The sequence below is a fragment of the Manacus vitellinus genome, unplaced genomic scaffold (genome assembly GCF_001715985.3).
Source record: "Manacus vitellinus isolate BGI_N305 unplaced genomic scaffold, ASM171598v3 scaffold_3_pilon, whole genome shotgun sequence".
Lineage (NCBI taxonomy): Eukaryota > Metazoa > Chordata > Aves > Passeriformes > Pipridae > Manacus > Manacus vitellinus.
In genome coordinates, this window is record NW_021940535.1 from 7,664,738 (window position 1) to 7,677,388 (window position 12,651).

General features: G+C 43.5%; 1 protein-coding gene across 1 annotated transcript in view; it reads right to left on the reverse strand.

Annotated features, from left to right (window-relative positions):
- EPDR1 (ependymin related 1) overlaps positions 1-11,260 on the reverse strand; it is a 31,112-nt gene extending 19,852 nt beyond the window's left edge. Inside the window, 2 exon segments of the mRNA XM_029961748.1 lie at positions 10,891-11,059; positions 11,062-11,260. Of these exon segments, the coding sequence (XP_029817608.1) occupies positions 10,891-11,059; positions 11,062-11,260 (368 nt within the window).
- Between the last annotated feature and the right edge of the window lie 1,391 nt (positions 11,261-12,651).

Genomic DNA, 12,651 nt, shown 5'->3' on the forward strand with positions numbered 1-12,651 from the left:
GTAATTTATCTTCATTGCTATCTTACACCGCTTTTTTCTGGCAATTGGTCTCAAGATCTGAATAAGAACAGAGTAGAAAAAAGACAGAGGTTTTTGTTCTTTATCCTACTGGTAAGAAGGATTACATTATATGGAGCTGTTTTGGGGGGCTTTTTTTCTCACTTCATTAAAGCCTGAAGAAAATGTACATTAGAAAACAGTTTATTCCAAATAGACAACCCGGAATATTAGTTACAGACATCATAAAACTTTTCCTGATAAAGCATCTGACAGTATGTTTTGAACATACACTCTAAAATATGAAATAATTTTTGGCAATAGTTATAAAGGAGTAGATTCTGAAAAACACATTACTGCACAAGAAGTCAAGCATTAAGGGTCAGTGAAGACATTTTTGGAATGATTTACTTATGAACTATTCAACTGACCAAAAGGTAAATATGCAGGGTATTATTACACTGTTATTTTTTAAATTAAGTAAAGAAACAAGGTTCATCATAAGTAACCTTAATAAGAGATGTTGCAATAAATGTGGTAATTTTCATCTTCTGCATTGTTTGCTATCAGTTACAATATCACATTCCATTAGGAACTGTCCTCAGGAAAAATAATACATATAGAAAATAAGATAACTAGTAAGTATGCAATATTACTTTCCATTTGAGAAGGGCAAAAGTGTTTAATGAACTTCAGGATAAGCCACTTCTTGGATGTTTGATATTAAAAAATAATTTGAACTGCAATGAAGAGATTGCTTTTGTTTATTATTTAGGGAGGAGCTAGAGAAAGAAAAGTTTCAGCCTTCTAAAATCCAAAAGAAGGTAGCAATCAAGATATTTACTACTTTTGCAGAACTCCGTAAACCTTATGTGCTCTTATACTTGTATCTTTTAGGTGGTTCTTTCGGGAAAGTTGGGTTGGATCAGACAGTTATGCAGTTCTACATGTATTTCCATTAAGTTTTGAAACATATTCTTTTTTTATTTACAAAAAAAAAAAAAGGTAGACAGACCTTCAGAATTAGCATAATTTGGTATCTCTCAATGATATCTGATAATCTAAGTCTTCTTAACTGCTGGAATCTTGCAGGCTGTTTTTGTCAGACAAGAAATTAATAATGCCCTGAGATCACTCACTTTTATATGCCAAGGAAATAAGCTATGCAGATGCAGTGTGGCATCCATGCATATTACTGTGAATTTTCAATTACTTTTTCAATATGGTAGTGTATACTACTGACTCTCAGCCACAGAAATGGTAATTTCCAGCCTATGCATCCAATCCGTTCTGCTCCTCCAACATGGACACAGGGCAGCAACACAGAGGGATCCTCGTTTCAGACAATTATTAAACCAACAAGGAGCTCTTCAGTGAGGAAAGGCAGAAGGTTGGATGGAAGTTCCCTCTGGGCTGGATTTAGCTGACAAAGGATAGTCTGGATGATGCCAGAATGGAAGGGTAAATTTCATAAGGAATGAAAGGGATAAAATAGGCTTTCATTAAATGAATAGCTAAGTAGCTCCCCAGACATATGAACTCTTAGTAGCCAAAGAATGAAAAACTGTAATAACTACAGTGTAAGCACTGTATAAGAAGAAAATGCCTGCTGAAATCACGTTCTGATGCCAGAAATTTTTAAAATCATAAAAATAAAAATCTGGAAAAGCAAAAATATGTTCATTGCTAAGTTATGGGAACAGCCCTACTGACTGCAGGAATGTTCTAATAAAATTCTCAGAGTAAAAAGCAGAACTGCAAAAGTTACCTTACCTTTTTCACTTTTTGTGATACAGGGGAAACATCTTTTAACAATCAAGAGTGATTGTTAAATGTGTGCCAAATGTGTGCACATAACCCCCAAAAGAATGATTAAGCTGATTCTCAAATAAATGTTTGTCAAGGATCTATATTTATAAAAGCACAACTTCAGATGAAAACAAGTGATTCCTTCTTTCTTACTACCACCTGTCATAAATTTGTTTTTGGACAAGGAAAATTTAGGCAGGTATTGGAAACTTCTAATTTATGCCTGGGTATGAAAGTATAAGAGGTACCAGCTCCAGAAATTAATACACTACTCAAAACAAGGACTGTCTCACATGCTGAGCCATCCACGCTTTCACACATGGGAACAAACTCCTGGCAGAAAATCTTGTCCTTGACTCATGACTCTCAGGCATTGGAGACTGACCACGATACAGGCAAAAAGGTATCCTCTGGAGACTAGGGAGGACATTAAGTTTCCCTGGGGAATCTAAGATTTCTAGTCAACATACATACATCTCCCCTGGGGCCATAAAAATGAGGCAGTAAACAAAAACATCTGAAAGAAACAGGTCTGTTTGGCAGAGGTGAAGAGAAGTTTCACTGGCCAGTGGTACCTTCATGTTATGCAATGTCATGCCGGGCATAATGCTCCTTATTCTAGAAGAGCCAAAATATTGCACAAAGTAGCCCTGTTTTACCCAGACATCATCCGCTCCGCTGTATACCAGACACTATACCATGCCTTGAAAACACTTCGGAGGAGAAAAATAATTTCCCCTGTGAGTTAAGAAGAGGAACAGGTAAAATACTTTAGGAGAGAGAACTCAAGTTGCTAAGCATACAATTCCTTGCAAATCTACAGGTAAGGCCAATATGACAGCCATCTGAAGACAGGGATGAAGTTGACCAACATGAGGTTCAGGAGCTGGATTGCTGCTGCTGCTGCTACACAGATTCACAGCTGGTTGGCCTCAAGTCCATCTCTTTAGAAAGCAGCCCTAGTGTGACAGGCATGGGGAAAGACCCTTTCTTCCAGTCTTTGCTCAGATCTGATGCCTAAATCCTGGTTTGAGAAGAAAACTCTGCCTTATTTTCTACTACGTTAATCCCTGAGTTTTCAACAGTCCATTTCTAAGACTCTGTTAGTTTCTAACTTCACACATTTATTTACATGCCTCTTATTCCCACTTTTATGTCTTCTCAATACCTGGCCATTGTGGCAAGCATTCATCTTTCCTAAAGCCCTTTTAAATTTAACCTTCACCCATGTTATGTGGCAAAGAAGTATATTTATGCTTTTTCTGAATAGCTTAGTATTATTTATTATGCCACTGTCCTTTCCTGGGTTGAAACATCTAGCCATGTCAAGGTTAGCCATCAGTTCATAGCACAATAGAGAAGACAGAAGGATACCTTTCAATTCTGCATCAGCTAATCACTTGGCATACCAACAAGGGCATAACTTGGTACCATTTCACTCAATTCTCTTGTCTGGGACAATGTCATCCAGTTGAAGACCTGTCCTATGTAGTTAATAAATGGATAAACCTGTTGACATGCAAAACAAATCAGGTCTCTATCTGCAAAAGAAAACTTTCAGAATAGGATGACCTCTGACAGGAAGAAGCACAAGAGCAACATCCTCTAAACTACACAATAATAAACTTACACATAAATTCTCTTGTCACATGAACAACTCAATAGCAATACTAACCAATGAATACCAGTAGCATGAAAATTAAGTACGTTAGTGAACAAATGGACTGCAAAATGAAGTACAAGGAAGGTTAAAAAAAAGTTTTCTGTTATAATTTAAACATCCTACCTCTTTCCCTGAACACTTTAACTGGCAATCACCTACCAAAATTCATCCTTGGAAGTTCTGGCAAAGATGGGGTGTGGACTAGATTCAGAGGCACTGGTTTTATCACTCCATCTTCCAGTTCCACTCAGATGACACAACAGTGAAAACTGTCCACCTCAGTTATATCACTGCTGTCATCAATAAGGCTAGAGGCAGAACAATGGTTTCAGTTCTGGTAATGTGAACCAACCTCAGGAACTGAGGCTGAATTTGAATTGGAAATGGAGAAATGTATGTCTTGTACCTCCCACATATGTTACAGATATGCACCGAACGTAAAGTCCCGGAATGAGATCCTTGTGCCAAGGGCAGAATTCTCATTGACTTCACTAAGTTTGCAGCCCTAAGTTACAAAAGTAAGCAACAAGTGAAAAATCTTTTGCTTGTTAACCCAGACCGTTCAGCTTTTCAGTATGATCTCAACTGTAAAATATACAGCCATCATATTCAAGCCCCTTCTCTTTCTGGCATATCAAGCAAAATACTGTTCAACTGCATTTGGAAGATAAACCATGTCTCGAATAATTCAGTGTGCCCTCTCGTCTTAGCTCTCTCCAAATTCCAAGATGCAGTAGTACCTCCTAAATCCTGCTCCTGGGAACATGACACAACTGCTCCCTAGCTGCTGGGACAATTCTGGAGGATATTCCCTCCCCCTGCAATGAAGGGAACTCCAGCATACACCACTGCTCAGCCCAGGGACAGCTACAGCCACAACAGAAAACCAGTTAGAACACATCCTTAGAAAGAGAATGTGCCCTACAACACCCTATTGTTTCCAGCACTGTAATTGCAGTGAACAAAACTGGGATGGGAAGAGGAGAGATCCTAGAGATAGGAAAGATTCTAGAGAACTGCATGAACAGACATATTTCTGGAGGCATTTCAGTAAATGCTGTCTTGAATACCTAAAACTGTTTTAAATTACTGGTAGTTTTACACTGAGGACACCTGGATCATTAATTACAATTGAAGGACTAATGCATCAACTGGTAAAGTCTCCTTTGGATCATTTTATCCCCCAGATTTCTCTGAAAGCAATGTACAATCAGATTTTTTCTTTTTTTTACCTCACAGAAGTGCAAGTATGGCCTTAAATTAGAAGACTATCCTTCAGGGGAGAACTTTTTCAGATGAATGGCCTTTGGTCCTGTGAGAATAGGTGTGATGTGGTCAGTTGTGACACCCAATTACATCAGGTCTCATGCTGAATGGAGCCCAAATTAAGATCATGAATATAAACATGTCTTTCACTGTGTTTGTTGTTTGTTTAGCTGTGCAGTCACATCACCATCAACTGTCTGTGTGCTGTCTGTGAGCACAGAACATTGAATCCCTCTCTATTCTTCTTCACTTTATGTCTCAATCAAGAAAAAAAAAGAATAAAAAAACCTTGAATAAAAACTACAGTGATTTATCTTACGAAAACAATGGTGCTGTGGTCTAAATTACAGAGATACAGGCATATTATATTTTCAGTGCAGTCCTGGTTTTGCTTTAAGTTTTTATCATAACAATAGTAGAAAATGAGTCATAAGTTTCAGTGCAAACAAACATTATTTCAAAGAGTGCAAACAGACAAGGAAGACAGGATAAGAGGTAAGAAAGAAGTATTGCCCTAAATTTAAAGGGTTACAATGGATAAAAGGCTTAAGCCAATATCCACTAGTATCAACAACAATATGGTGTCAGTGACTATCATTTAACAATGTATTTTAGACAAACAAAACTTCTGGACGAGAACCTCTCTGTTTTTTAAGAACATCCAGTCAACAATATCTATAACTCATGCGGTAGTAACGACCCCAATGAGCGTCTGACAGTGGTTTTTAAGCACAGCAAACAGCGCTCTAGCAAATTATCAATTTGGGGTCACTGGATACTGTTTATCTACATTTTCTCTCTAGCTTTAAAGGGTTTTGTGGATTCTGCTATTTTAAATTTAAGAGCCAGTTTATTTTGTTCAGTTTGGATGTGTGCTGTGTTTTGGTACTGTATGAAATGGCTCCACAGTACTTAGCAAAAACAAGGGTTTCAAGAACACCACACTAAACTGAACAGGCATCTCAAAGCAACAGATATGCTTTATTTGTACTCATTTATTTTTTCTTTCTTTTCTTTGTTTTTTCTTCCACAACTAACAAAAATGTTGTTGTTCAAGGAAGCATAGGATACAAGACAGCAAAAGCTTTGCTAAGCCAACAGTTTCAACTTCCCCTGATGATAGACTCCAATTGCTTGTTAGTGGTGCAGTTTGACATCTGAAGACATTCAACTGCCTCCCCTGAGCAGTGTTTTAATCTCTTCCCAACCAACCCACCTGTAACAACAAAAGCAATTAACTTCAGTGCCTCCCTGAACTGTATAGCCTGACTTCCACCAGGATCAAGAACTTGGAAAGGGAAATTATTGGTGCTGCCTGTAGGCAGAAACAAACTGAATGAACGGTTGAAGCCAGATAAGATGCTCCTCCACGCAGCCCTCAGGGACCACAGCTCCCTCCTTGTACAGTGCTCTTCTCCAAGGAACCAGCTGCCTTCACAGGGAGCATCACTCAGCAAACTGACTCGTAAATTGACTTATGATGCAAATGCAGAAGTCGATGCTCGTACAGCCAACCCTCCAAACCCAGAAATCACACAACTCCCACTAGGAAAACTGCTGCTTGCTTCAGGATATTGCCTAACATCTGACTGCCATCCGGCATCCATCACAACAGCTTTCCAATGCCACCTTTCCAAACTCACAGTCTTTACCAGCAGCAGGTCCATGAAAGAACTTGACACCTATAGAAGGAAAGTAAATACACGAGGTATGAGTACCTTCCCTTAGTTCTTATTCTCGGAAGATACACATAGCAGCTTATGAAGAATTTTAGAGCTCAAGAACTCATGTTAGATTTAAAGAAACTGCTGAAAATTCACTTCTATGTTTCACTGCAAATTAAGGGTCTTGGAATTCTGCACACTCTACATAATCTTAAAAAATGGGGCTTGGGTTCCTGAGCAACTTGGCCATTTCTGAAAATTTTACCCATGACCATTGTTAATTCCCCTAAACATTAAACTGCAGAAACCACTCCCAAAACCAAGTCTGGGAAACAAATTTGCAGTCGCTCAGGGTAGCTCAATACTTAGCCTATTGAGTCACCACAGTGACCACAGAACGGATGGATTATATGGTTCTAATAGGTCAGACACCACTGTTTTTTCCCTTACAATCACACACCCTAAAACAACTAAGAAGTAGTTAAGTCAGATACGCGTGCCCACACTCTGCTTATTTTTAAAAGTCGTCACCTCTTCTCCAGATGCATATTGTTATATTTGCACCTGACCTTGAGCTGCTGCTCTTCAGTCAAGGACAGGGATTGGCACATGCAAGCATACAGTCTGCCAGAATGAGATGTATTTCTCTAAACACAGCTTTGTAACTCCTCTATCATGCTAGCAGTTACATTTTTTAAGACAATAACTATAACAATCTCAAATACACAAGCATAATGTGCTGAGCACTCTGCAATGGGCCATGGAGGTTACTGTTAAAATACACTCATAGAAGGAAAAAAAAAAGGCATTTTCTTCCTCCTACTGACTTTTCTGAGCACATGGAAATTTTTTTTTCCCACTATCACATTTCTCATAGGACAATCTGTTACTAGGCCTCCCCTGAAAATCATTCTGTAGAAAATAGGATGGAAGATAAGTGTGAAACTGTGAATACAGCATAAGTAACACTCCAGCCCTCAAACACCATCTACATTACCTCTGCTCCGCTCCTCACTTCATGTTTTTCTTTCTTTATAACTGAGCATTAACACCTGTTGAGTGGCTTCACCACACCTCTTGCTCTGTTTCTCCAAGAAAATAAAGGTGATGGATGACATGAAGTTCTGGCCATAATGCATTCAGTAGGATTTTTTGTTTAGACCTTTTTGAGCCAGGATTTTTCACCACTTTGCAGTGACGTCATATTCAAATCTAAACCATTAGAAGCTACCTTAAAAAGAAACGCTTTTGCCCCAACAGCAAATCATGCTGATGACTGTTACCTATTTTGTGAAGTGTCCTGAGTTGGTGGCCAACAGAGGATTGAACAAGAGTGAAGAAGGTTTAATATCCAGAGAGCACAAAAGGAAGTAACTCCATATAATAGGCAATAAAGGATTAAAAAACACATCCTGTGTTTAACAGATAACATGAATGCATCTTTCTCTCAAGAGCTCTAGGGAACTGTTTCAAGTGTTCTCCTTTCACGTTATACAATAACCCTACTGGCACGACCGCTTCCAAACAGGAAATGGTGCAAACTACTCAATGAAAACTGGTCTGTTTTCTTTTCTCCTCTCCTGCTATCAGCTGAACACTACACAAAACCATAACACTGTCCCTGCCCTCCTTGTCTATTCTCAAAAATTTGATCCTGAAGGGGAAAAAAGCAGCAGGGTAAAGCACACTGGAGAAAACATAAGAAGCAGAGTGTAGATAAGGCTGGGTCTGTAAAAGAAGTGAAAAAGAAAGTTTAGTAATTACTCCAACTGGAACAGGTTCTTCTCTAAAAACCTCAGCCTAGGATCACTACTGGAAGTTTTTACACTCTAAGCCAGAGTATCAGCAGCCAACTGTATGATCCAAAGAAACACCCACTTGACAAACTGGCTGAAACTACCATCAAAGACCTCTTTAATGAAGTGGCTCTGCTTTGTCATCTGGCAAATGAGGTGTGTGCTCAGGTGGCAGGTGGCACACTGCACCTGGGCAATGGGGAGCCAATGTGGTCACTGCACCTCGGGTGCTCTTCAATGACTAATGAGCAAAGAAGTGATGTTAATGAAGCAACACTTGGATGTTTACCTTATGGCTACTTTTCTGAGGTTGATGTAGGTATGTTTTACTGGGTTGATGTAGGTATGAAAACGCCACATAGCAAATGACATGAATTTGAAACATATATCTACAATAAAACCTGAAAGTTTCATATTTTCTGCAGTTACGAGCCTACAAGCCATTCCACACAGGCAAATCTTTGTGTCCCTGATTAACCTCAGTCAATAACTCAAACAGGGCTGCATCTGATTAATGCTCACATTCACAATCTTCAGAAAACACTTTGTAGAGAAATGTGGTCGTTGGCCAACTCTGATTGCTGTACAAAAGTTGCATCTGATAGGAGCAAAATGTGAGAATTTAAACCAAGATTTCCTTAGAGACCAGGATTATTTTTCTTGTTGATTTTGTAGTCTATACCTCAGTGTAATTACCCCTGTTTTTGTCAAGGTCAAAGCAGAGTGGGAGAGAGGTTATGATTCAAGACAGGATACATCTCTGTGTCTCTAACTTCTGAAGGCTTCAGTTTATGACTCATTGTGTCTCCAGTGAAATGAAGATGTGATCACAATTCCAGACCCAATCCAACACACACTGAAATCAATGGCAGACTTTCCGTTGGCTGCAATGGAAGCCCTGGAAGGGTCATGCCCCGAGCAGACACTAGCTGCACACATAACAAAACCCCTCTCCTGTTTTGGATGGCAGAAAACACAGTCAGCATGGAAACACTGGGGATCCCTGAGGTCAGAAACTGTCTACAACAAAATACTAATACAGGAAAAAACAACAGAGGAATGCTTCAAGTGCATCTTACTGCACTCTGCCTCTTTCTAGTCCTCTCAGCCCAGAAACAACTGAATCCAGAGCAAATATTTATCAAAAATGTAAAAAGGTAAGATCTTGGCAAGAAATAAAATCTGGCCCAGAGTAGAAAATGTAGAATAATTATTCAATCTTAAAATAAAATTTTCAAATAAAAGCTTGAAGAAATTAATTCAGTACAATTTAGAATCTAGAAATGACTTGCATTGGACTTTGTAGCTCAGTTTCATGCTTCTCAAACATGAAGGTCAACCTAGGACTTGTAGAAGAAGGGGACCATGAGCACCCCTTGACCAGTGTCAGACTCTACGCCATATTTTAGCAGAACATCAGCAAACATCTGTATGTTGTTTTTAACATTCTTCATATGGTTCCTATATGAAAACAGTGATAAAAAATGATGAGGGAAAGATTAGCTTGAAAATGAAGCATATAAAACAGTTTTAAGAGTGACAGGGGATTTGTAAAGAAAGGATCACAGAAGAGCATTTGAAAAGGCTAAAACAATTACTATGTGATGTTGGTAAGAAACTGATTGTCAGGAAAAAAAGGCAGCAGCAAAAAAGAATATTGATCTTTCAACAGCAGAGATCATTTAGTTTGGATGATACAGCATTTGTAGGCCCATCTTTACTTTGGCTTACACATCCCCGGAACTGATGGACTATTATTTGAATAATTTGTAGGTGGGAGAGGCGGACGTACAGGCAGACTGGCTACTCTCACACTGGCAGGCATGTCTTGACATGTTGTCTGAAAGTCATTGACCCTCAGTAGGCAGAAATGTCTCACTCAGGAAGGCCTCTCTGGTCTGATTATTTCTTCTACCCAACCTGAGCTTGGTAGGTTGAGGAGGAAAAAAAGAGGCTCTTCTTCAGTTTTTTCTACACTTCAGCTTTTTTCTACACTTGTTTATCAGCAAAACAAGAAATGCACAATGACACAGGGATTTGGGGGGATTACTTGTGGTCTTAATAGATACATCCTGTATAAATGAAGAACAATGAGGTCCTGCAGGGCTGTGTGGTGTGAATGAATACACTGTATCACAGATAGCAGATGCATCCTGACATCTTGGCACTCAAGGACCAAGAGTGTCCAGAAAACTTGTAAAATGTTAGCAAGTTACTGAGCTAGGATCTTTCCCCTCCCCCCATGACATTATTCACGTTTGAGTATAATCTCTTCATTCTACGTCCTGATATGCGTTATACTTCACATTTTGGGCTTCATTTTTGGTTTTGCACTTAAAAGACAAAATAGCTGGGAGGGGGGAATATCTCTGAAGGTAAAAAGCTGACACTTGATCATAAATCTCTTTATATACAGATGTACAGAGGACGGATTTAAGTCATGTTGATGACAGATTTTCTACCACCAGTTATTCCCAGTACGCAGGTGCCTCCCCTCCGGCATTCCCCGCGCTCCCCCGTCTCACGCAGGGGAGGTGCCGCCCGCAACGCTGGGGACCCAGGGAGATCCCCTCCCTCCCGGCTCCACATCACCCCACACCCCCGGGAGCCGCCTCCGGGCTCTGTGCCGACCATCCCCGCCCAGCGGGCCGCCTCGGCCCGGGCCCGGCCGCAAGGTCCCGGCACCGCCACCTACTTCTTGCAGGGGATGAGCGCCTTCTTCTCCTCCAGGATGCGGAGGCGCTGGTTGGGGCCATCGTAGGAGACGGCGGCCCGCGTGTTGCGGCCCGAGCCGTGCTCGTAGAACACGGTGCGCCCTTCCCACTGCCGCGGCGCCTGGCCGGCTTTGGCCCCGCCGCCGCCGCGCCACCCCGCAGCAGGAGGACGCCCAGCAGCACAGCAGCAACAGCAGCGGCCCCGGGCCCCGGCCCCGGCCGCAGCTGCCGCCCGCCCGCCGCCGCGCCATGCTCCGCGCTCCGTCCGCACTCGGCCGCCCCGCACGGCCGCGCAGGCGGGCGGGCAGGCTGTGCCGGGGGGGCGGGGGCGGCCCGCCTCCAAACCCGCATCACCTCGGCGGAGACGGGAGGCTGCTGCGCCAGCTGCCGTGTACAAGCGCAGGAGGAGGCAGCAGGGCGACAGGAGACGGGCTACCCGGACCCTCGCCCGCCCACGCCTCCCTCCCCGCACCCGGGAGGGTCTGCGCACCCTGGCTATGCCCACTGGGGGGTGCCCAGAGGGGCAGCTGCGAGGCCCAAGCACCGGGCATTCTGTGAGGGCTTGGGGAGGGAGGGGATACACGAACAAGTGGGACCTGCTGGGTCAAACTGCTTTAATGTTGTCTTCAACGGGGGAATTTCAATGGCTCCGCACGGGCAGCCAGTGTCGCAAAGCACATGCATTCCTTCACCTCCCACTGCCCTCTCAGTTTTATCAGCTGTTGTTTCCTGCCCGCTCTGGATGCGCTTTCCTCGCCCCCAAAGGGAGGGGGAAGCCTGTGCTCCACAGGTGCTCCATCTCTGTAGCTCTCTTGCGTCTGCAAGGGGGAACACCGGTAGCACCACTGTACCTGGCCGGGACAGGCCCGGGAGCTACTACCTCTGAGCTGTGCTGGGGCGCTCCCAGGCCACTGCGATAATCTGGCATGGAGTTAATCTTGTTTTCTCGGCAGGTCCCTCAAAGACTGAGTAGCAGCATTTCCCCACAAGTGAAGAAAGGGTCCGTAGGTCTTTCTGTGCACGGGGTGGGGTGGGAGGTAGCCCCATGCCCCCGCGCGGGCACGCCACTGCGCTGCATCAGGGGCGCGTGGCCGTGGAGTACTAAGGAAAAAAAAAATTAAAAACCACTTGGGAAAAGCCCGAAACCCCTTCTTCCACTCGAGTGCAGATGCGATTGGTGAGGGACAGAGGCGGCGGGAGCGGAGCGCGGGGCTGACGGCCCCGCGCTACCCCGGCCCCGCCGCCAGCTCCCGGCTCGACCGCCGCCTCTTCCCCTGTCCCGAGCAAACCGGGCAAGGAGCTACTACCCCGTCTGTCCGCCCGTCCGCTTCCCTCCTTTCCCCGCCCGTGCCGAGCTCACAGAGGGAACTCTACAATTTCCTGGAGGCGCCGGGAACAGCCGCCGAGCTTCCTCAAACCCGCAAAAAAGTTTCTTCTCCGTAAAGTTCAGCCCCGCGGGAGGGGGCTGAGGTCGCTACCGTCGCTTTCTCTCTCCCCGCTCCGGAGCGCAGAGCCCCGCGGCAGAACGGTGTGGTTTGGGTTTCCGTCCCCTCCGCCCCTCCTTCCACCTGAAGAAATTTATGACACAGATGAAAACTGAAACGGAGCTGGAGCCGCGGCCGAGAGACGCAGTGATGTCGCCGGGGGATTAAACGGGGTGGAGGTGATGTCACCGTGCCTGCACAGCAAAACGCACACGCACACGCACACCCCCCCCGGAGGAGCGGGGCTGCCAAGGGAGC